At 46.2% G+C, this 20,602-nt stretch overlaps 2 protein-coding genes across 5 annotated transcripts in view; one reads left to right on the forward strand and one right to left on the reverse strand.

Annotated features, from left to right (window-relative positions):
* Nucleotides 1-378: 378 nt before the first annotated feature.
* Nucleotides 379-13,462, reverse strand: NDUFA8 (NADH:ubiquinone oxidoreductase subunit A8). The gene is made up of 4 exons (XM_006205551.3): nt 13,292-13,462; nt 7,454-7,617; nt 4,159-4,324; nt 379-696 (listed from the first exon to the last, which is right to left on the reverse strand). Exons 1-4 carry the CDS (start codon nt 13,442-13,444, stop codon nt 559-561), a joined length of 621 nt encoding a protein of 206 aa, XP_006205613.2. The 5' UTR covers nt 13,445-13,462; the 3' UTR covers nt 379-558.
* Nucleotides 13,463-13,534: 72 nt separating this feature from the next.
* Nucleotides 13,535-20,602, forward strand: part of MORN5 (MORN repeat containing 5) — a 31,326-nt gene continuing 24,258 nt past the window's right edge. The window contains exons 1-3 of one of the 4 annotated variants that reach the window (XM_072960072.1): nt 13,535-13,682; nt 16,811-16,958; nt 18,814-18,925. In XM_072960072.1, the coding sequence (XP_072816173.1) occupies nt 13,636-13,682; nt 16,811-16,958; nt 18,814-18,925 (307 nt within the window). In that variant the 5' untranslated portion in view covers nt 13,535-13,635. The remainder of the gene's footprint in view (nt 13,683-16,810; nt 16,959-18,813; nt 18,926-20,602) is intronic. The other 3 variants (XM_006205549.2, XM_072960074.1, XM_072960073.1) reach the window with 3 other exon arrangements.

Below are 20,602 nucleotides of genomic sequence, written 5' to 3' on the forward strand. Positions count from 1 at the left end.
ACTCTGAACGAGACTGCCTAAGACCCAGCCAGGAGGCCCCTCCCGTGGCCTGAGTCACAAGGCTCAAGTGTTTCTTCACTTCTCCTATCCTGGACGCTTCCCCTGCATGACCTTAAGGGAAATCTGAGATGCTGGATGGGAAGAAAGAAAGTTGAGACTTCAAAATGTGTGAACACAGACAGGCCCCGAGGTGCCGCCTCAGGTAACAAAGCCTTTCCTTTCCACAGTCACGTCTCGTGATAGCACGCGGCTTCCCGGCCACGCTGGCAATGCCTGCTTGAAGCAAAGAGGGAGGAACAGGCAGGACCACAAGAAAAAGCGAGGGGAAGTCATCTTTAAAGGCCAAAAGGTTATATAAAACATAATAAAATACAACCGTTTCCTTTAAAAATTTTAATGGGCAGGAAATGGTATAGAATAACTGCCAAGTCACATAAATTAACGTTTTCGTTAATGTTTGTGATCCCGGAAAGAACCCTCTATCGGTCGAGGCAAACTGCATGAAGTTGTCATCAACCGCTGCCTGGGCGCGTGACGGTGTGGGCCATGGACCCATCCTCACGTGGTCCAGAAAAAGACGCGGCTGCCATGTTTGGCAGGCTTCAGATCTCCTTCTATCTCAGGGTTGGGCTCTGGCCTTGCTCTTGAGTGATAGGGATTCTCTGGTAAAGGCCGATCTGTTTTCACTTTGGTGACCTGCAAAGAGTGAAGAGGAAAGAAGCAAAGTGGAAAGTCAGGTGGAGTAGCTGTGACCACAGACGCACCTCCCGGCGTCTCCTCTCCGCTACTGCTGCCCTGGCCACTCCTCTTCTTTAAAGCCCTCGCAAATCACATTCAACCCTGAGTAAATATTTCAGAATGCCTACTTTGTGTCATTCCACGTGGAAGTTAGGGACACAGAGAGAACAAGGTTCCCACTGTCCTCAGTGAAGGAGCCAGAAAGGAACACCCCCACCCCAGGCCTTCCCACACCTGAGAGGCAAATGAGTGCCCGGGCAGCAAGTTCCCTGCACACCCACCCATCCTCAAGGCCAGGAGCCTGGACTATTTCAGAGACGTAACTAACGTTCAGCTTCATCCTGAAGGATGAGCAGGAGCCCACCAGGAAGATTAGAGCAGGGAAGACCTTCCAAGTAAACAAACAGCCCACATGAAGACAGAGAAGCGCGTCTTTGGAAGGGCCAAAGCAAGGATCCATGCAGGGTGGAGGGAGGTGCAGCCCCCAACCAAGCACATCCTGCTGTTAGAAACAACACCGAGTGCATTATTCCAGTACATTCTCACACTCCTCAGAGGTCAGTGTGCAGAGGTTCACCGGGGCCACCTAGCTAACAACGGAAGAACCAGTACTCAAAGCCAGATCTCCCTACTCCAAAGCCTGTCCTTTTAAATTACACGCTACACTGGGAGGCAGGGGCCAGGCGATGAAGGATGCTGAATGATATGCAAAGGTGTCTGAATTTTAACCCAACACAGGGAAGCAGCAAGGTGCACATCTGTAGGCCAGAAGGTCCAGAAGCTACTAGACCAGAGGGCGCTGAGCCCACGGCCAGGCGAGAGTGGGACACTGAATTATGTAACAGGAAGAGAGGTGGACGATGTTTCACGTCCACATTAGCCCACAAAAATTTCCATCCAACACTCAACAGAAACTGTTCTCATTTTAAAGAGGATGAAACAGGCCCAGAGAAGCAGAAAGACAGAAGGCCATGGTTATTAACAGTCTTGTTAACTAGTGGTCTGAACTCTAAGCTACTCCATGTAACATGACCAGATTAATCTTCTCAGATGTACAATTTCAAAAACAACTTATTGTGAACAGAGCTTCCATGTACACAATCACACAATCACATAATCATCGCTACAACCACCCTAAGGCACACTGGTTACTCTAGTTCACAGAAGAGGACCAGCGATGGCTGGTCCAAGATCAAGACACAGTCAATGTCAGAGCTGGGGCTGGAACCCCAGTCTTCTGACTGCGAGTCCAGAATAGTTTTTTATTTGCTCTTCAAACAGTGTTCTCATCTCTCTGCTATAATTAGAGATCACTAATGGTTCCTTACTGCTTGACAGAGTAATTCCAAATGCCTCCAGCTGGCATTTGATGCTCCTTTAAGGAATTCAAGACGTCTGTGAAATAAATCTAGAAAAAAGTAATGAAAGGACCCCTTTAAAGGACAAATTACTGTGGAAAAGACAATGAAACAACATCCTCTTCTACCCCACTCAGAAAAGAAAAGGAGCAAAAGTATGTGGCCAAACTAATCGCTCAGTAAATGACCTTGGGCAACCTCCTTAGCCTTCAATTTCCCATCTGTAAAACAGGGCTATCAGCAGCCCTCAGGGTATTAGGATAACTATGTGAAGTGCCTGATGCATGGAGCAGGTGCTCCATAGTAAGCTGTTTTCAGTATTAATATTATCAGGATGATAGACTTATCGGTGAGAGACAGCAGTTCTGCCCAGAAAAGTCAGAAACTTCAAAGACGGACCTGACGTCTGAGCTGAGACTGGACCAGTGAGCAGGAGTTCGCAAGGGGCACACAGGAGGGCAGGGAGTCCAGTGGAAACAGATTGCACAAGTGAAAGAAGCCAAAATAAGCCTTATCCAGCTTTCTAGATCATCACCTTTCTATAAAGAGATTGGATACTGAATTTAAGTATAATTAAAGCTAATAATCCTTTTAAAAAAAAAAACCTTTGAGAAGAGTTAGGATAACAATACCTTTTTCTTTTATAGGGTTTTTAAAAATGCTAATACTAAGATTCAGGAGTAAATATGCTTTCTTAACAGCATGATCTGTTAATTCCCCTTTCATGGGACAGAGATGACAATAGGTAGTTTTCTTTACTATATGTGTAAGTTCCACCACTTTCCAACTTAGAATTATCAACTATTAAAATAATTTGTTCAGTGCAGCAAAAGAAGGTATCTGAAGTAAAGATAAGCCAGACACAATAAAAAAAAAATTGCTAAGCCATCCCTCTATATACAACAACAAGCTCAGGACCCAACTGTCCACAGATGCCACACACACAGGGAAGGGAAGGAACGTAACTGTGGATCTGTGTGCCAGGCACTGTGCTGGGGGGTCACACAGGCTCCTCAGCCTAGTGCTCACAGAAAAACAGGAATTCATACTGGCCCCATTTTGTAAATGTGGCAGGACAGGAAATATTAAGCAATTTGCTCAAGATTCCATATCAATTAGGCAATGAAACCAAGAGTCAGATCTCCCTCCATGCTTTGCTATGTACGCTTCCCAGAGGGAATGGAGGGTGACGAGGCTCAAGAAGCAGAGATGCGTCAGATCACAAAGGGTCGTGTATGTCAGGATGTGGAGGGGATGCTTTGTTCTGTAAGTAAACAGGGGTCCCTTGAAAAGTTTTTTTTTTTAATGAAAGTGGTATTTGATTTACTTTCCACACAGATTATGGCTATAATGTAGAAGTAAGTGCATCTTAAATTCTTCAGTTTCAGAGGATGCACTGTCTTCTAAACTCTGAACTGATCCACCCTCCATTCCCAGAAATGCAAGTAGCCCAGTTACTAAGAACTCCTGTCCAAACAGCAGGGATAGTGAGAGGATTCAAAAAACATCCCAGGAGACGCTGACCAACAGGAACTGAGGAATGGATAAAGGAAAAAAGAGTGGACAGCGAAGACAAAGACACTCAGGTTTCTAGCTCTGACGTTTCAACAGATGGTGGTGTCACAATCGAGACAGAAAATACAGAAGGAAGAATAGGAAAACGTGCCTTTTAAACTTCAAGCATTACATTTTGGGTTTTGTTTTGTTTTTTCAATCCTAGGTATGTTCCCGAAAAATCTGACATAACCCTGAACCTATTTCCCCACAATAACCTCCATGTTTTCAACTGACAGTGTCCCCTAACATTTTGTTTGTCCTCATCTACCCCTTTCTGTTCCTCTGTTAGCTAATTAATTAAAACAAATCTGCACATGTTGGAAGATCTACTTAAAGGAACATTTCTATTAAATGAACCCCTCTCTGGTTTGTGCACAGCCGCTCCCTAGTTAGGCTGACTGGCCAATCTGGATTCCTCACATCAGGTCTGCGCTCACAGGAGATGCTTTCCAGACCACCTCCTGCCTCCCCAGCCCCGTGAGAGACCAGCAGGAGGCCGCGTTACCTTGGACAGCTCTCCCAGGTCGGGCCGCACCCAGCCCAGTTTGTCCAGCACACACTCGTCAAACTTGGCCTGCGGTTTGCGACAGCGACGGAACAACTGCAGGCCAGAGTAGTCAAGGCAGGTCCAGTATTCTGTGAACGGCTCCGCACAGTGCAGCTTTATCTGCCTGGAAAACAGGGCCTGAACAATGACAGTGCAAAAAAAGTGGGGGGAAATGTGGTACAGACCTCGAATACGCAGCCTTGCTTCTTGAAAGGCACGGGAGTACCTTTCCCCACTTATAAGACTACCTGGAGATCCTTAGGTTAAGAACCAGTAAGTTAAAAAAAAAAAGATTTCTGAGGAGTAAGATCTAACTTCTTTGTGTAGCAAAAACAAATGAAAAGAAATGCCAAAAGACTCTGGTCTAAGGTATATACATATTTTACTAAGAGAACTCCTCACTTGGGACCTATTTGTTCTTTCCAGATCCAAGTCTAAAGATTACCAGCTTAGCAAACTGCGAAGAGAAAGAGGCAGACTCAGAGATGGGCATGCCGACAGAAGTCAGACAGACAAAGGCAAAGGGGGAGACAGAATTATGAAAAGCAAACCCACAAACTAACAAGGATCCTGGGGTCACTCAGTGTAGAGGCAAACTGCCCAACACTTCACCAAAGCTCAAGGACTTCGCTCTGTTAGTACACTGAACAAAAACAGATTAATCCCTGTCATTAAGAAGAAAGTTATAATATATTTGTTCTCTGTTAAGAAGCAGCAGAGCATACATATAATTCATTTTGTGGCCACCAAAAACGGTTAAAGTAACTTTTGTGCATAAAAGGGGTAAGTCTCAATTATTTTGCAAAATTCCCCTTCTCTTGCCATTCAAGTTTGTTAGAAATCAAATAAATGCAAATTCAAGCAAGACTAAAATACTGTTATTTTAGGCATAAGCCGTACTTGAGGCGGTAGAAACGGAGCACCTCCCCACCGGTGGAATAATAATGACATGCTTGCTTGTCACACTCCAAGGATCCAGCCACACTCCACACAGGAGTCTCATTTAACACGTCTCAGGAAGAACCTCAGAGGCGGCCAAAGGAATTCCCAGAGAAAAATTGGTTTTCCATTCCTGCTCGGGTCCCCTCCTAGGAGATGACCAACGTTACCACTTTCTTATGTACCCTTCCGTGTATTTTGAGTGTAACCTTGGGGGTGACAGGCTGTGCACCCAGAAGAAAGAAGGCATGTCAAAGTGCTGGGGGCCTTTCTGGATTATCTCCAGCAGCACTGACCTGGACTTCGAGGGTCCACAAAATTACACTCGCCAACCTCTACTTGAGAATCACTCTGGCAGTGAGCCGCTGCTCCCAGTGGGAGCGCCGTACTCCTCCAGGACGCTGCAGCGGGGGAAGGGCTGCAAACCACTCTCTGGTGCTTAGGTCCATGTCCTGGACTCTGTTTTCCCGGCACCCACGCCTGGCAGCCAGTTTTCCTTGAGTGCTTTACAGCAAGCAATGTCAGCAGGAGGAACCTCGCTTCTGGAGGCGGTCGGGCACCGCAGGAGCTTGTGAAATCCAAACATTTCCCACATAAATACACTCCCTCTGAGTCAAAAGGAAAACTGCTTTGCCAAAGTTCTCTTAGAAAATAACTTTTTTTAAATGAACACACATTCCACCTTATTGGCAATCAAATCCATGCAAATTCAAGCAAGAATAAAATACTATTTTGTACCTATCAAATATCTAAATGATATGCAATTCTGGTGAGGGGTACCAGGATACAGTGCTGAGGACAGCATACACCGACCCAACTTCCAAAGAAATGGCCCCCATAGTTCAAGAGCCATAAACCATGCTCAAAACCTTTTACAGAAAAATCTCACTGCTGGAAAATGTTTGCCAAGGAATTAATTTTAAAAATGAGAACGATCTTTACACAAAGGTCATCACTGCAGATTTCTCCAAAACAATCAAAAACTGAAATCAACAATGATGTTTAGTGACAAGACTTGCTGAGGTACATTATGGCTGATTTATCTACTGAGGGGATATATTACATGGCCATTAGAAATAACGGTCACCAAGACAGAGCAACGTGAAAGAATGTTCCCAACAGTTTCCAGTGAAAAACGAATTTTAAAATGTATGTGCACTATGACGTTCAGCACAGAAATATCTTCACATGTAGACAAAGACAGCAGAAGCCAAGGAACAGGGAAAGCAGCTTTGTGTGAAGGAATTTCTTCCGCCAACGTCATCGTAGGGCACATCTGTGGGTTCTGCCTGGCTAGCAGTCACTCCCCATTCTTCTGCAACATCCTTCTAATTTTCCTTTGGGGAACCACCTCTCCCTCCCTCTCAACAATGTGAATGCTGTGAATGTGATGAATCTGAGTCTACTCCCCACTTGAGGCCTGACCACCCACAGCACTTTATCTCCCGAAGCACAGCTGATTCAAAGATGTGCACACGAAGTCGACCAGCCAGGCCAACTGGACTCCGTCCAGGGACTTCTGCTCGTGCTGCTGGGTGGCTTTTTGTCTGGGTCAGTCTGCCAAGCAAGTGGCACAGCTGCTTGGGGCGGCTGCTGGCCATCTTTGCTACAGCAAGGAAAGAGTCTCTCTGAAAATGAGTTTGACAGAGAAAAGCAGAACTAAGCAACTGGAAGGAGAAGAGGTGAAGCAAAAAGACACCAGGCAGATGGGAAGTCATCCAAGCCCCTGAATCCAGCCCTGCCTGATGCCAGTCCCATTTCTGGACTTTACAGTTACATAAGCCAACTCCCTCTGAGTTGAGTTTCTGTCCCTTTAATAGAGTTCTGACTAATATCATGTTAAAATCTTTTTCTGGTATTACACTTTGAGGGTTTTTTTTTCACTTACAGTATCACATACAGTGGCCTACCTAAAAACTTGACCCTGAACACAGTGCTCTTCCCGTCGTAACTGTGTGTTTTGCAGTAGTCACAAGGACAGCAATCTGGTGAGCGCCTGCTAGCAGGCCCCGGGCTAAGTATTTTCATGTGCCCTCTCAAATTTCTCACAACAATCCTATGCGATTGGTAGTAGTCTACCATTGGGAAATGGAGATTCATGGAAATTAAAGAATGTGCCAAATAATAAAAACAAGGAACAGAAATTACTATCATTTATTGTGTGCTTTACAACTTTGGTCTGATTGCAAAGCCTTCCGTTTCCTGTTAAAATTAGTCAGTAAAATTATCCTTCTACTTAATTAGCTGGACGTTTACTGAGCTCCATACACCTTGATGTTTCAACCAAACAGGCACCGGCGTGATGAGACCTTACCTAAAGAAGTCCAGGGCACACTTGTTGACAAGCTTGCCTTCCTCTAAGCACCGCCTCGGGTCCTTCTCCTCCCAGCGGCAGAGCATGAACTCCTTGTTGGGCTTGTCGCACTGAGCTCCGTAGTGATGGGCGGCGGCCTTCAGCACAGAGGAGCTGACCTTCACCTGGGGAGAAGGACCACAGACCTGTGACCAGGACATCACTTCCTCAACGTCCCCTCCCACCGGTCAAACCCGAGGGGACAGAACGGAAGCACCATTCTGACTTTGCCAAGAAGACCAAAGACAGGAGACTCGCATAATCCTCCCTTATGACCTTCAGTGCCTAGGAGATCACAGAGCGCTTCCACATACATGGTCTCCCACATCTTTGTGACAATCACATTAGGCTGACATTTCTATCCCCATGTTAGACCTTAAGGAAACGACAGCCCTAACAGATCTTTATGGGAGAGGCAGTGCGGCTCTGAAGGAAGATGCGGCCTCTGCAATGTGAGGGGAGGAATCAACCCTGAGGAGCATCGATGAATCTTCTTTCCAGGAATAAAGGTAATAGCAGAAGGTTATAGAAAATTCCCCAAAGACCACAGAATCACAGAAGATTAGAGCCTGGAAAGGTTCAGTAAACGCATCTAGTCCAGCAAGTTATTATTAATAATAAAGTATTAGATTTGTGAATTTTTTTTAAATTCTAGAGTAGGTCCACGGCAGCCATACCTGTGACTATCAGCCTCACTCACTTACACGCCAGTACATTTTCTTGAGAAACACAGTTCTGAGTTACAGCTAGCTCCCGGTACGGTCCAGGGCCTGTCTACTCGCTGCGCGGGGTCCTGCTGGCCTCTTCTCTGTACCACCCTTTCCTGTGCCAACACCACGTCTGAATGACTGTAACTCAACAGAACATTCTGATGTCTGGGGCGACCACCGCCCTCATTAGTCTTCTGTTTAAGATCGCTTTAGCTGTTCCTAAAGATGAACAGCCCTTCCCAGTAACCTGCGCTGGAAGGCACTAAGTTTAGTTATATATCAAAATCGAAGGAAAAGGGCACTTTTACAACATTGGGTCTCTGCTCACATTTCATCTCCTTAGAGAGTCTCTCCCGAATCATCTTACATAAGCTAGCACCAGCGGTCACTCTACCTGTGACCACTAGAACGTAAGCTCCAAGAGGGTAGGGATTTTGTTTTCAACAGAGACCCGATACTGTGAAGATGTCCACGCTCCCTCAATGAAACTATATTTAAGGTAATGTTTACCATGCTCACCAAGCACTGGAAACAGCGTCCAGCACAAATGCTGTCAAGCACTCACTCTGCTAGCAGTAAGGGATGTAAGTTACAAGAGACAAGAACACATGAATGACACCTTTCCATCCAGAATATAGTGCATCTCTCCATCTACGTAGGTCACTGTTACCTCCTTCAGTTAAAATTACAGTTTCCTTCATACAGAAATTTTGCATATTTCTTGTTTATGCCTCAGTCTTTTCATGTTTTTGATACTATCGAAATAGGATATTTCTTCCCTTAGATTTTCAAGCTGGTTACTGCTTGTTTGTACACTGCATCTTCTCTTCAGCCATAGTTTACCGAGTTCTTGTCAATTCTGATACGAAACTGAAGAGTATGAACAGAAAAACTTCCATTTACAAATAAAAATTGCCTCCCTTCCTGTCTGATATTTATACTTTTTTGTCCTTCTTCTTTTCTTTTTCCATCTTAATGCTCTGAGCAAAACCTCCAGGATGATACAAACAGAAGTGGCGGAAGACACGCCTGCCTTGTTCTAAACTGTAAAGCAGTTTGGTATAATACTGGCTATTGGTACCAGGGGTATACATGTTTGGATGGTCCCCATTAGGGAAGTTTCTTTCTAGTCATAACTGGCTCTGTTTTATTGTTGTTTTCTCCACCAGGAAAGACTGAAATTTTCAGGCTTCTTTTTCATTAACCTATAAATGTACAGAGCATTAACTTTCTAAAACTGATCCACTGTACCTAGAATAAAATCTAGTCTGTCACAGTGCATTATGCATTAAGAAACCACTGGATTTGATTTGCAAATATTTATTTAGAATTTTTATGAGAATAATTTTATAATTATCTTTATAATAATAAAAATTATATAATTTCATTTTTAGGAATTTCACACAACTTAGGTTAAATATTAATAATAAGATAAAAGGCAAGGAAAGATGGAGAGATACTTCTTCTACACACTACAGAAAGAGGAGGATAAAATTATGACTATGACTATTAATATACAACTACTGTAATTATCAACACAAACATGACTATGTTGTGAGTGAAATCTGCCATGTCAATTCTAATAAATTTGTATAAAATTTTGTACTCCAGTTTTTGATAACAGTCTAGGTTAATTGAGAGGTACACACTTGCTTGCTATATTGCCTATAAAGAGCTGGGAGGCTAAAAATCAAGATTCAAGCTTTTTTTAAACCTTAATATATTTTAAAAATCAAGTTAACTGTATTTATTTCCTTGTCAAAAGCCTTAAAACACTTTCAATGGCTGCTTTAGTCACTCCAATGCCTTCACGGCTGTCATGCCCCCAAAAGCCTATGGCTTTCTTTTCTTTTTTTTTGTTAGTTTATTTTTTATTTATTTATTTTATCATTGATTGGTATGGCTTTCTTTTCTTTACTTTCCTATGAATGCAGAGGTTTCATCCAAATCAAATCATGCTGTTGAGCGTGTAAAACAGGCCCTGTCCCAGGGGAATAAAGGGTGAGCCCCGCTCACTGAATCTACTTCTGGAGGAAAAAAGAGAGATGCGCTGAAGACAGCTCAGCCGGCCGGTGGCAAGGGCCGAACGGGCACCAGAGTCTGTGACTTCCGATCCGGCCTCTTCCCACAGCATTCACAGCCACCAAGGGGCAAAGAACTCCGGACACCACTGTCTCCCTCACCAGCTTCTCCACTAAGACTGAAGCATTCCAGCAGAATTGGCACCCTTTCACAGCCGCTCACCAGAAGTACACCCTCTCAGATTCACTCAGCTCCCTTTGTCTCACACAACACAGAATTCCAGCGTCCTCCCTCAGTTTGTCCTGGTAACAGCCTCGCTGCACAGCAGGTCCGTATGGCCTGCAGGTGTGGAGAGGAAGGCAGAAAATGTCCCACAACCCACAACCAGTCTTCAAGTCCCATTCCCTCTTCCTTAAACAGGTCTGCACCTCTTTCTGTGGGACTTACACTTATACTAGGCCTTGTATCTTGCTTAATTCATGTAAAATGGAAGACGAAAGTCCTTTTATGATGGAACTGTTGTGAGGATTAAATGAGTTAACACACATAAAAATACACAGAGAAAGCGCGTCATAAATGAGGTATATTTTTACTCAAACTTGTCAACGTGTACAAGAAGTTTCCAGTCCAAGGCTTCTGATTAATTCCCACAGGCCTGTGTCATAACTCCAAAGTCCATGAGGCGCAAAACGGGTTTAATGTGCCTCTCAAAACTGCTCCCTCTGGCTTCCCCAGTCCTACTATCAGGCTGCAAATCTGACACCTAGTCCTCAAGCTTTCCTGCCTCTGATATCTAAGTCATGGCCAAGTCTGATCAAGTCTAGATAAACGCGTTTTCCTCTCTATAACCACAGTCACCAGTCGTCTTGGGGTCATTAATATCTTCCTCAATGGCCTCAACAGTCACCAGGACTGGTCTCCTTGTTTTTCTTTTCCTCTCTTCCAACCGCTCTTCACGGAGCTGCCGGAGTCATCTTCCTAAAAAACGATCTTATTTCACTCTGCTATTACAACAAACTGGCCCCAAAACCCTTGAAGGATTCAGGCTTAACAGCAGAATAAAGCCTAAGCTTCTTATGAGGTATTCAAAGACCCAACAATCTTTCCGGCCTTCTCACCCACCAGACTTCAAAAAGGTACCAGCTGTTCTCCAGGGCACTGAACTCACTGTTCCCAGAACCCATTCTTGGGCCTCTGACTTTCCCCATCTGCTCACCTTTGCTCATTTCCTATCTCGTTTAGAAAGCTCTTCTCTCCATCTCTGCCTATAAGTGCCCTCCTTCAAACGCCATTTTGCCAAGTCTTATTACACCCCAAGAAGTGCTTCCTCTGCTGCCTGCATAACCTCAGAGAACTCTACAGCTGGAATCACTTCATCTTACAAATAAAATAACTGTGTCTGCAAATGGGAAAAGCGACTAATCAAGGTAACCAAATGGTTAGGCCTACAATTTAGATACAACCTCAAATCCTACTCTCTTTTCTTAAACCATGCCTGCCCCTCTTCCACAGCAATTTAATCATACTTTGTCTTATATTTTGGTTATTTTGTGTAACTATCTGTCTCTCAGTTCAACTGTGTGAACCCTAAAGGCAAATCCACTCCAGAAACAGGATACTTGCAGGAAGTAGAATCTCAGATGTTTGCTGCACCAAATTAAAGCTCCAGTGAAAAACACAGCAACTCAAGACTGACCCAACTTCACAGCAGGGGCAGGACACAAAAGACTGACTGTTGGCAGCACCTACCCCTCACCTTTTGGACAATGTCACTTTATTATAAAGTCCCTGGACACAGCTAGAAATGTCTTCATCTGAGGAAAGTAAGTTGCCATTGTCACCGGCATATAAGATGAAGTGAAGTGATGCAGGCAGAACACTTAACACAGTGCCTGGGATATAATTTCTGGCACGTAATTTTTTGCATGCCTTCCCTTTCTTCCAAAGTAGCCTGATTATCCACTCCTGCAGGGCTCTCCTCTGCCTTAAAATCCTCCCTCTCCCCACCATCTCACTTACAAGATGAAGTCCAAAGTGCTCAGTCTGCTCTGAAGCTCAGCTGCTTCCCAGTTCTGCCTCGGCCCAAGGTACCTCTCCTGGCTCAGCACCTCTAACAGCACGTGTCCCCCTAAACACAAAGGTGCTGCTAAGCCCTGAAGCTCTTTGGAGCGTTTGCCCATAATACGGTAGTTGAGAAGCACAGGTTTTGAAATCAGCCCTGAGTCCAGCTCTGCCACTCACTGGCCATGTAATGTTAGGCAAATCACTTCCCTCAGACCTGTTTCCTTTATCGGTAACACAGAGAGATCAATTATATCCTTCCTCACTGCTGCTGGGAGGATCCGTTGAGTTAATGTACATAATCAGCATCCTGCCTGACATCTAGAAAAGGCTTGATCACGTTTGCTATAATTAGTATTATATGGCCTTCACTTCTCATAGCACTAACTACACTGTACTTTGCCACTTTATGTGTCTGTCTCCCTATTAGACTATAAACTCTATGAGGGCAGGGACTGTCTCTCATTTTCCAGTGTTACGTGCATATGGTAATTATTCAAATGATATCGCTTGAATAAATGAATGCTTTAAATGTCCTATTACCAAATGCTTTTCCAGGCTGTTAGCAAATTCACTCTTTAGTATCACCTCCTTGCTTAATAGCTCCACTCCAATGCACTTTAAGCAATGCTTTTTGCTACTTTAAGGCGACTCTCTTCCCCGACTGTGAGCACCGTGGGTAGTACACGCACGTTACAGAAACGTTTGAGTACCTAGTGACATAAAGTAAAGTGGTAAAAGTGCCATAATTATTCACGTATAGAAGCACAGGTCGCTGTGGGGATGGGGAGGAGACTTCTCGAGCTACTGAGGGATGGGACCGCGGTGGGGCGTTCCTCGGACTGAGGAGGGAGCGTCCGAGGGCCAGTCTGTGTATGAATTGTGGGCCTGGGGTTGGGATTGGGGAGCCGGGGCCCAGGGTCCGCCGAGGTCAAGCAGGGCTGGGCCCAGGCCCGGGAAGCTGCAGCCCTACGCCCCGCCTGTCTGTCCTCCGGACGAGCCTCACCTCCTGCACTTTCAGATCCTCCAGAGTGGGCAGCTCCACTATCCCCGGCATGATGGCTGTAGCCACGACCCCGAGGAGGTGCCCGTAGCCGCGTCGCCACCGTCTCCTTGAACTCCCCTTTCGACCGCCGAGGGCTACCCAGCGCCTGCGCATGCGCGGCGGCGGCACGCAGGCGCACTACTCTGCCCAACCGCGAGCCACAGAGCGTGCGCAAAACTAGGAAGTTCCGCGGACTCTGGGGGCGGGGCTTCGTCAAGGCTCCGCCCATCCCTCCTGGTTGTCATAGTGAGACAGTATACGCTAACTCCGGGATCCCGAGGGCTGGAAGCTAAGAGGCAGGAGCCATGGAGTACACCGGAAGCCAGTATATTGGGGAATTTGTAGATGGGAGGTAAGGGCCTCGTTTGATTCACTATGTCTTGAACATCTGTGACTGGGAAAAGACAGCTGTCTTTTTGCCTTTGCAAAGGACCCCATAGCAGATACTTTCACAAACATCCATTTTAAACTTCAGGACAACCCTTTCAGGTAGGAATGTTTATTCTCATTTTACATTTCAGGAAAATGAGATCCAGAGAAGTGAATTAGCTTGCTCAAGGACACATATCTAATAAACGGCAGAGCTGAGATACATCCATTCCATGTATACCTGTATGTTTCTGTGTTTGCTACCTGCCAGTTTTAGATATAGGGATAAGAATATTAAAAATGCCAAGATCCTTGCTCTCATGGAGCCTATCGTCTAGTTGGCATATTGTCAACAAATAGATAAAGATAATTTCAGATAGTGGCATTGCATGACTCTGCCCCTCCTCACAGCAACCCTATCAGATATACATCATTATCCCCATTATACTGTTGGGAAAAGTGAGGCACAAAGCAATTACAAAACGTGCCCAAAGTCACCTAGTTGGAGTGTCGCAGGGCACAGATTAAAACCCAGGTCTGACTCCAAAGCCCACATGCTTTTTACTATAGAGTCCTGCTCTTGGGCCCCTGCAGAGGATGCATCTAGTTAGGGCAGTCCTTGAAGGCTTCATGGAGGAGATACTATTTGAAATGGGCCCTGAAGTTTGGGTAGGATTTAGTTGGGTGGCGATGCAAGGTGAAGAATGTTTCCAGGCAGAGGGAACAGCATGAGCAATGGCTCAGAGGGCTTATAAGGGGAAGAGCAGGCAGTTCAGTTTGACTGCATTGTAGGATATGCCTGTAGGAAAGAGGGAGCCTAAGATAAGCAGGGGGTCTGTACGCTGGTGTAGAGAGATTGGAATACCGTGCACAATTCTGTGGGTGGGAGGAGCCACTGATAGACCCTTGGTAGTGCTGAGCATTAGGAAATCTAATTTATTTCATCTTTGTTTCTCTCCTCATAGTGCTTCTGTCTGGCAGGCACTCAGTAAATGTTGGCTGAATGAATGAATAAGATAATGAGTGAATGAATGAATGATATTTGAGATATTGTCATCACATCCTCGTAAGGATTGACATCTTCATTATAAAGGGGCTCTCTTTGTTCTTTTTAATTTATTGAATTTAAAATGAAGGCTTTCACCTTGAATGAATAAAAGAAAAATGGAAGAGAAGAAGAGAGAGAGGAGGAAAGGAAGGGTGGAAAGAGGGAGGTAGGGAGGCAGAGTGGAGGTAGTGATCTTTTGGATAATAGCCCATCGTTATCATCCCAGTAAGGGGCAGAGGAGCTCTGGACCACTATGGACACAGCGGGGCTGCAAGAAAGAGAAAAATGTAGGAGAAGTTTGGGGATTCCATTGCCAGGACTTGGCAACTGATTGACTCCTGGTCCCACCAGAGACTATCTGGTCCCAGCCCAGTGCTCAGCTCCAGGCTTGGAACTGGAGAATTCTGATACCATTCATGGAAATTGAGAATGGGGGAGGACCTGCTTTGGAGGAGGAGGAGAGGATGAGTTCTCTTTGGGGTGAGCTGGAGATGTCTGTAGAACGTCTAAGCAAAAATGTCCAATTTGCAGTGAAAAAAAAAGTGGGAGGGAGATGCCAAATCTCAGAGAAGGGTTTAGATGGATAGTATGCTTAGAGATGACAGATGTGATCTCAAGCAAAGAGGTGGAGGAAAGAAGAGAAGTTTCTCTCCTGTGTCTTACAGCAAAGTAAAAACTACATTGTTTTTGAGCTCCTCCATACACCAAGCGTTGTTATAGTTTTATTGTCATTATCTCAACAATGTTGCATTTTACGGATGAGAGACTCAGACTGAGAGAGGTGGAGGTCACACAGGTTCACATAGGCATGGTGAGGTAGAGAAGGGCCTGGGCTTCAGGGCCTGGCTCGGAAGCTGCCCCTTAACCACAGCGGCAACTTCAGTCATCCGCTCAGTAAGTTCACTGGCCCTTCTGTTCCTTTCACTCCTTAGTAGATGGGAATGGGCACTTGTTTAAGAAGAACTGTGAAGGCGCTGAGGATACCAAGGTCTTCTTCTTAAGAAACTTTGACCAAATAGGGGAGATGAAGTGTACAATTACAATGCAAGGCAGAAGGTGCTAGGCATCCAATGAAGGTACAACCAAAACCCAAAAGAAGTTCAGAGTTAGGAGAAGTGACTTCCAGCTAGTGGGGAAGAATGGAGAAGGAACGAAGGAATGAATGAAAGCATATTTCTTAAGCACTCGCTATGTATCAGGCCCTTTCCTAGGAAATCTTACAATTATCTGGGTTAATCTTGAGCGTTAATCTCAGCCATTTCACACATGAAGTAGGTGGTCCTCTGGTCCAGCTGGTTCCCTGCCGTGGGCTCCTTAGGGGTCCATCTTCCCCTGCACGGCACTTACCACACATTATGTAGTGGCTTAACTGTGTCCCCCTCTGGGCTGTGAGCCCCCTGGGGACAGGGACTGCACCTGCCTTGATCACTGTTGTGTCTGTAGTATTGCATCCAACAGACTAGACTGGGTAAGGCAACTGGCGCATAGCAGGTGCTCTGGTAAATACTTGTTGGAAAAAAGGAAAGAACAAAGGATGGAAGGAAAACAGAGAGGTTTAGGAAAGTCTCCAAGATGATACATCTAGGACATGGTGAAGTAAGATTCAAACTCATGTTTCCTGTCTAAATTTCTTACTTTTCTCAATTTCCTACTTGTGGCATACTAGGGGTGGGGGTGGGCTGGTCATGGGGGACGAGGAAGACCCAGAAGCAGATGCCCGGAAATCTAGCCCCAGTCTATGCCTCACTGCGCTTACTGTGTGGCTTTGGGCACATAGCCGCCCTCTCTGGGCCTCCCAAGGGGGGCTTCGAGGGGCAGCGTGAACTTCAGGACAGCCTCCTGGTGAGAGGGAGAATAAATAGACCAAAGTCTGCATCCTCCTCAACAACCCAGCCCCTTTTATTTTTGAGCTTTGAAAGAAAGAAGACAAACAGCTTGTTTCTAGACAGAATATTTCTGGAATAATGTCTGACCACCCTGAGGTTCCCGCTGGCTCTCCCCGCCCACCGGCTCTGATCCTCCAGCTGCCATGAGGGCTCAGCGACTTCCCTCTGTCCTTACAGGATGGAGGGGGAAGCCGAGTACATCCTCCCTACCGAAACAAAATACGTCGGGGAAATGAAGGATGGCATGTTCCATGGCCAAGGAACCCTGTACTTCCCCAGCGGGAGCCGATTCGATGCCATTTGGGAGAAAGGATTGGTTGTAAAGGTAATCAGCCTGGGGAGGGAGGCCCCACCCCCACCCCACCCTCCCCCTCTGCTGCCCTCTTCTCTCTCCTCTTGATCTCCCAGGGCTCTGAAATCCTCTCCCTCTAGATCCAGGAGGGCCCTGCAGAGGCCGCAATGAGTTTGAATCCTATTATGCCTCTAACTAAATGTGTGACCTCAGGATTATGACCTCCTCTTTCTGAGACTCACGTTTCTGGTCTATAAACTGGGGACAATAGTTGTATGAGTATCATAGTGCTGCTGTAACAAATTACTGTAAACTCAGTGCCTTCAAGGAAAAGACACTTAGTATCTTACAGTCCTGGACATCAGAAGTCTAAAATAGGTCAGCAGTGCTGAATTCCTTCTGGAGGCTCTGTGGGATGGGAGGATCCACTTCCTCGCCTTTCCCAGTTTCTAGAAGCTGCCTGCATTCCTTGGCTCACAGCCACACATCCCTCCAAACTTCACTTCTACCATCACATCTCTTCTCCCTCTGCTTCTGTCATCATCTTCTCTTCTACCACGATGATCTTCTTGCCTCCCTCTTGGAAGGACCCCTGTGATTACACTGGGCCCGCCTCAGTGGTCCAGGAGAATCTCCCCACTTCAAGATCCTGAACTTGGGGGCAGGGTGTAGCCCAGTGGTAGAGCATGTGCTTAGCAACACCAGGTCTTGGATTCAATCCCCAGTACCTGCATTAAAAATAAATAAATAAACAGATAAATTAACCTAATTATCCCCCCTCCAAAAAAGAGGAAATAATAATTTTAAAAAAGATCCTTAAGCGAATCATATCTGCAGAGTCCCTTTTGCCATGTACAGTTACCATTTACTTAGGTTCAATGATTAGATGTGGACATCTTTGAGGGACCATGATTCCACCTGCCACAAGAGCACTAGGCATCTCCATGGGTGGTTATGAGAATAAACAAGGCAGTAGATGTGAGTATTCTGCTCAGGACCTGGCACACAGCAGGCACTCAGTAGGTGTTCATTCTTACTGTTACTGCCACCATTACTGTCATGATAAATCATCCAAGTCAAGGGTTCTTAACCTAGGATTTGCAGGCCACAAATAGAATTTAGAGAGTCAGTGAAATCTCCTGATTCATATACAAAAGCTTCTGTGTACATGGAACTATAATTCCTCCAGGAAAAGGGTCTCTGACTTTCATGGGTTTCACTAAGGGTGTGTACGGGGGAGCTGGCTCATGACCTTAAAAAGGTTAAGAAACACTCCTTGTTTTACAGCTTGGAGCATCTAAGCCCCAGGAAGGGGATGTGACTTACCCAAGGTCACCCAGTGAATTAATAGTCTTGGAATTTCCACCCGTGTTTCCTGATGCCCAGGCCAATGCGATGTCTGCATCCTGAGGCTTCCTTTAGCTAAGGCAGCAAAAGCAGAATGTATATGTTTGGACAAAGAGCCGTGATCGAGGGCTCTGAACTTTTAAGCCACGATAATAATAAAAGAGTAATAGTAACAGCTATTGAGTGCTTACTCTGTGCCAAGCACTGTGCGAAATGCCTTACGTGTACTGTCTCACTGAATCTCATTGAATCAACCCTATTAAACATACAGCATTAGTATCCAGTTTTACACAGGAGGAAGCCGAGGGCTAGGCACAGTGGGTCATCTGCCCAAGGTCACACAGTGAGTTGCCCCATTTTGAGCGCCAATCACAGAGCTCAGTATTGTCTATCCACTCCTAATCATCACGGCCATAGTAACTGATAATTACCACTTCTTTGCTACGGCAATGAGAAAGCCACCCCTTCCCTTGACTTTGGTCCTTCTAGGAGAAAGGGCTGTGGCTTCCTCCGACCCGCATGTGTGCTTCTCATCTTCCAGGGCACGTACACCTTCTCAGACGGGCTGCAGTATGACGCCAAGAACTGGCATTACTGTGATGGCTACGATCGGAGGTTTTACACCGAGATCTGCTACGGCTTGAAGCCTGCAGGTAGCCAGGCTCCCTCCCTTTCCTTCATACCCCAACGGAGAGAAAAATGAAAGACAGTTCTAAATAAGTGGGCCGTGGCCTGTTGAAGTAACAGACCCACAAAAGAGGAGGACGGAGCAGGAGCCACAGAAAGCAAAAGAGCTTGAAAGGCTAGTCCTCAAATCTCAGCTCCCCAGTACCAGCCTGGGACCACAGGCAGGGCATTCAGCTCTCTGTGCCTCAGTTTCTCCCTGGCAAAATGGGACAATAGCATCATTTACCCCGCAAGTCTTGTAAAGAAGATAATACCTATAAAGGGTTTACTACAGTGTCTTGCACACACAGCAGGGGCACAGTGCATCTCAGCAGCTGTTTTTGTAGCAGCAGCTATAACACGGCCGTTGAGCAGCACCAATGGAGCATGAGCTCCACTCTCCAGGTGCTGGGTGAGGCTCCCTGTAATGCCTGTCTCCTAGAATCTCCAGATCACCGCGTCTGCCTCCCTAGTCCGACGTCATATAAGAGGAAGCAGAGGCCATGGTGTCCAAGTGGCAGATCTCACACGGGAGCCCCCGTCTTCCTCCCCAAGGTCCCCTGCATCCTGCTACCTCCCTGCAAAGCTCGAGTCCCATCCCAGACGGCAGCATCAGGGCCTGGAGGCTGGATTCAGAGAGTGGCAGTTTAAGGGGCTTACCTGTGTTTCTGAGACTCATCTGAAATCGGCCGAACCTCAGAGGGGACATTTTGGGACAGCCGAGACAATATATCCAAATGACGGGAAAATGACTTTGCAGACAATTAAAAAAAAATCCGAAAGAGATTTTATGTGGCATAGTTGATACAGCACAGGTCTGGGTGGGAGTCCTGGCATTCCACCCCCCCAATAGCTGGATGAGCCTGGGCAGCTCAACCTCCCCGAGGACAGAAACCTCCAGAAAGTACTCAGGGCTGGAGTCAGGCTGGCCTGAGCTCAAACCCGAGCTTTGTGCCCTGGATCAGGTAACTAGTTGACCGGGTGAGGCTCTTTCTCTCTTTTTGCTTCCCAGCATTTCACTTCCCACTTTCTTCCTGCTCCCCGTCTCCTTTGCCAGCTCTCCTCCCTGCAGCGATTAATTAATTTTGGGCTTCCCCACAGCTCTCTGGCTTAGGTCCTCTTCTGTTATCATTCTGTACCTTCTCCCTACAAGTTGATTCACCTTCAAGCCTTCGTTTACCATCAGCTTCCAAACTGAAATCAAAATCCCCGAGTCTCAGATTCCCGCACCGGGCTTCCCCGTTGCCTACGTGTGGTCGTCCCTCAACGTGTCTGCACTGAGTTCATTACCCTCCCCACAGGCCACTCTCCCCCAAGGACGGCTCCCCCAGAGACTGTCACTCCCACCCCCCTGAGATAAGCCTGATCCTGCCTCCTCCTTCCCCTGTGTGCAATCCATCACCTGGTCCTATGGATTCTGCCTCTTGAATAGATTCACTCATGTGTTCATTAAGCAGATATTTACTGCGCACCTCCGTGTGCCAAGCAGGGTTTCTTCACCCTCTGCCGCTGCCCTATCCCAGACCTCCATCCTCTCCTCTCAACTGCGTGATCGCCTGTGATCCATGCTTGACCCCTTCTGGGCCATTCTCCACTCTGTGGTCACTGTCATCTCTGAAAACCGTGAATCATTGCCACGGCTCCCCAGCACGGACCCTCAGTGC

The sequence above is a fragment of the Vicugna pacos genome, chromosome 4, assembly GCF_048564905.1.
Source record: "Vicugna pacos chromosome 4, VicPac4, whole genome shotgun sequence".
Lineage (NCBI taxonomy): Eukaryota > Metazoa > Chordata > Mammalia > Artiodactyla > Camelidae > Vicugna > Vicugna pacos.

Coding starts and splice junctions, on each gene's coding strand:
- NDUFA8 (XM_006205551.3), bottom strand. CDS start 13,444: ATGCGCAGGCGCTGGGTAGCCCTCGGCGGTCGAAAGGGGAGTTCAAGG. Junction 7,618..13,291: donor AGGATCTGAAAGTGCAGGAG/GTGAGGCTCGTC, acceptor CCTTCTCCCCAG/GTGAAGGTCAGCTCCTCTGT. Junction 697..4,158: donor ACCTGGGAGAGCTGTCCAAG/GTAACGCGGCCT, acceptor CACTCTTTGCAG/GTCACCAAAGTGAAAACAGA.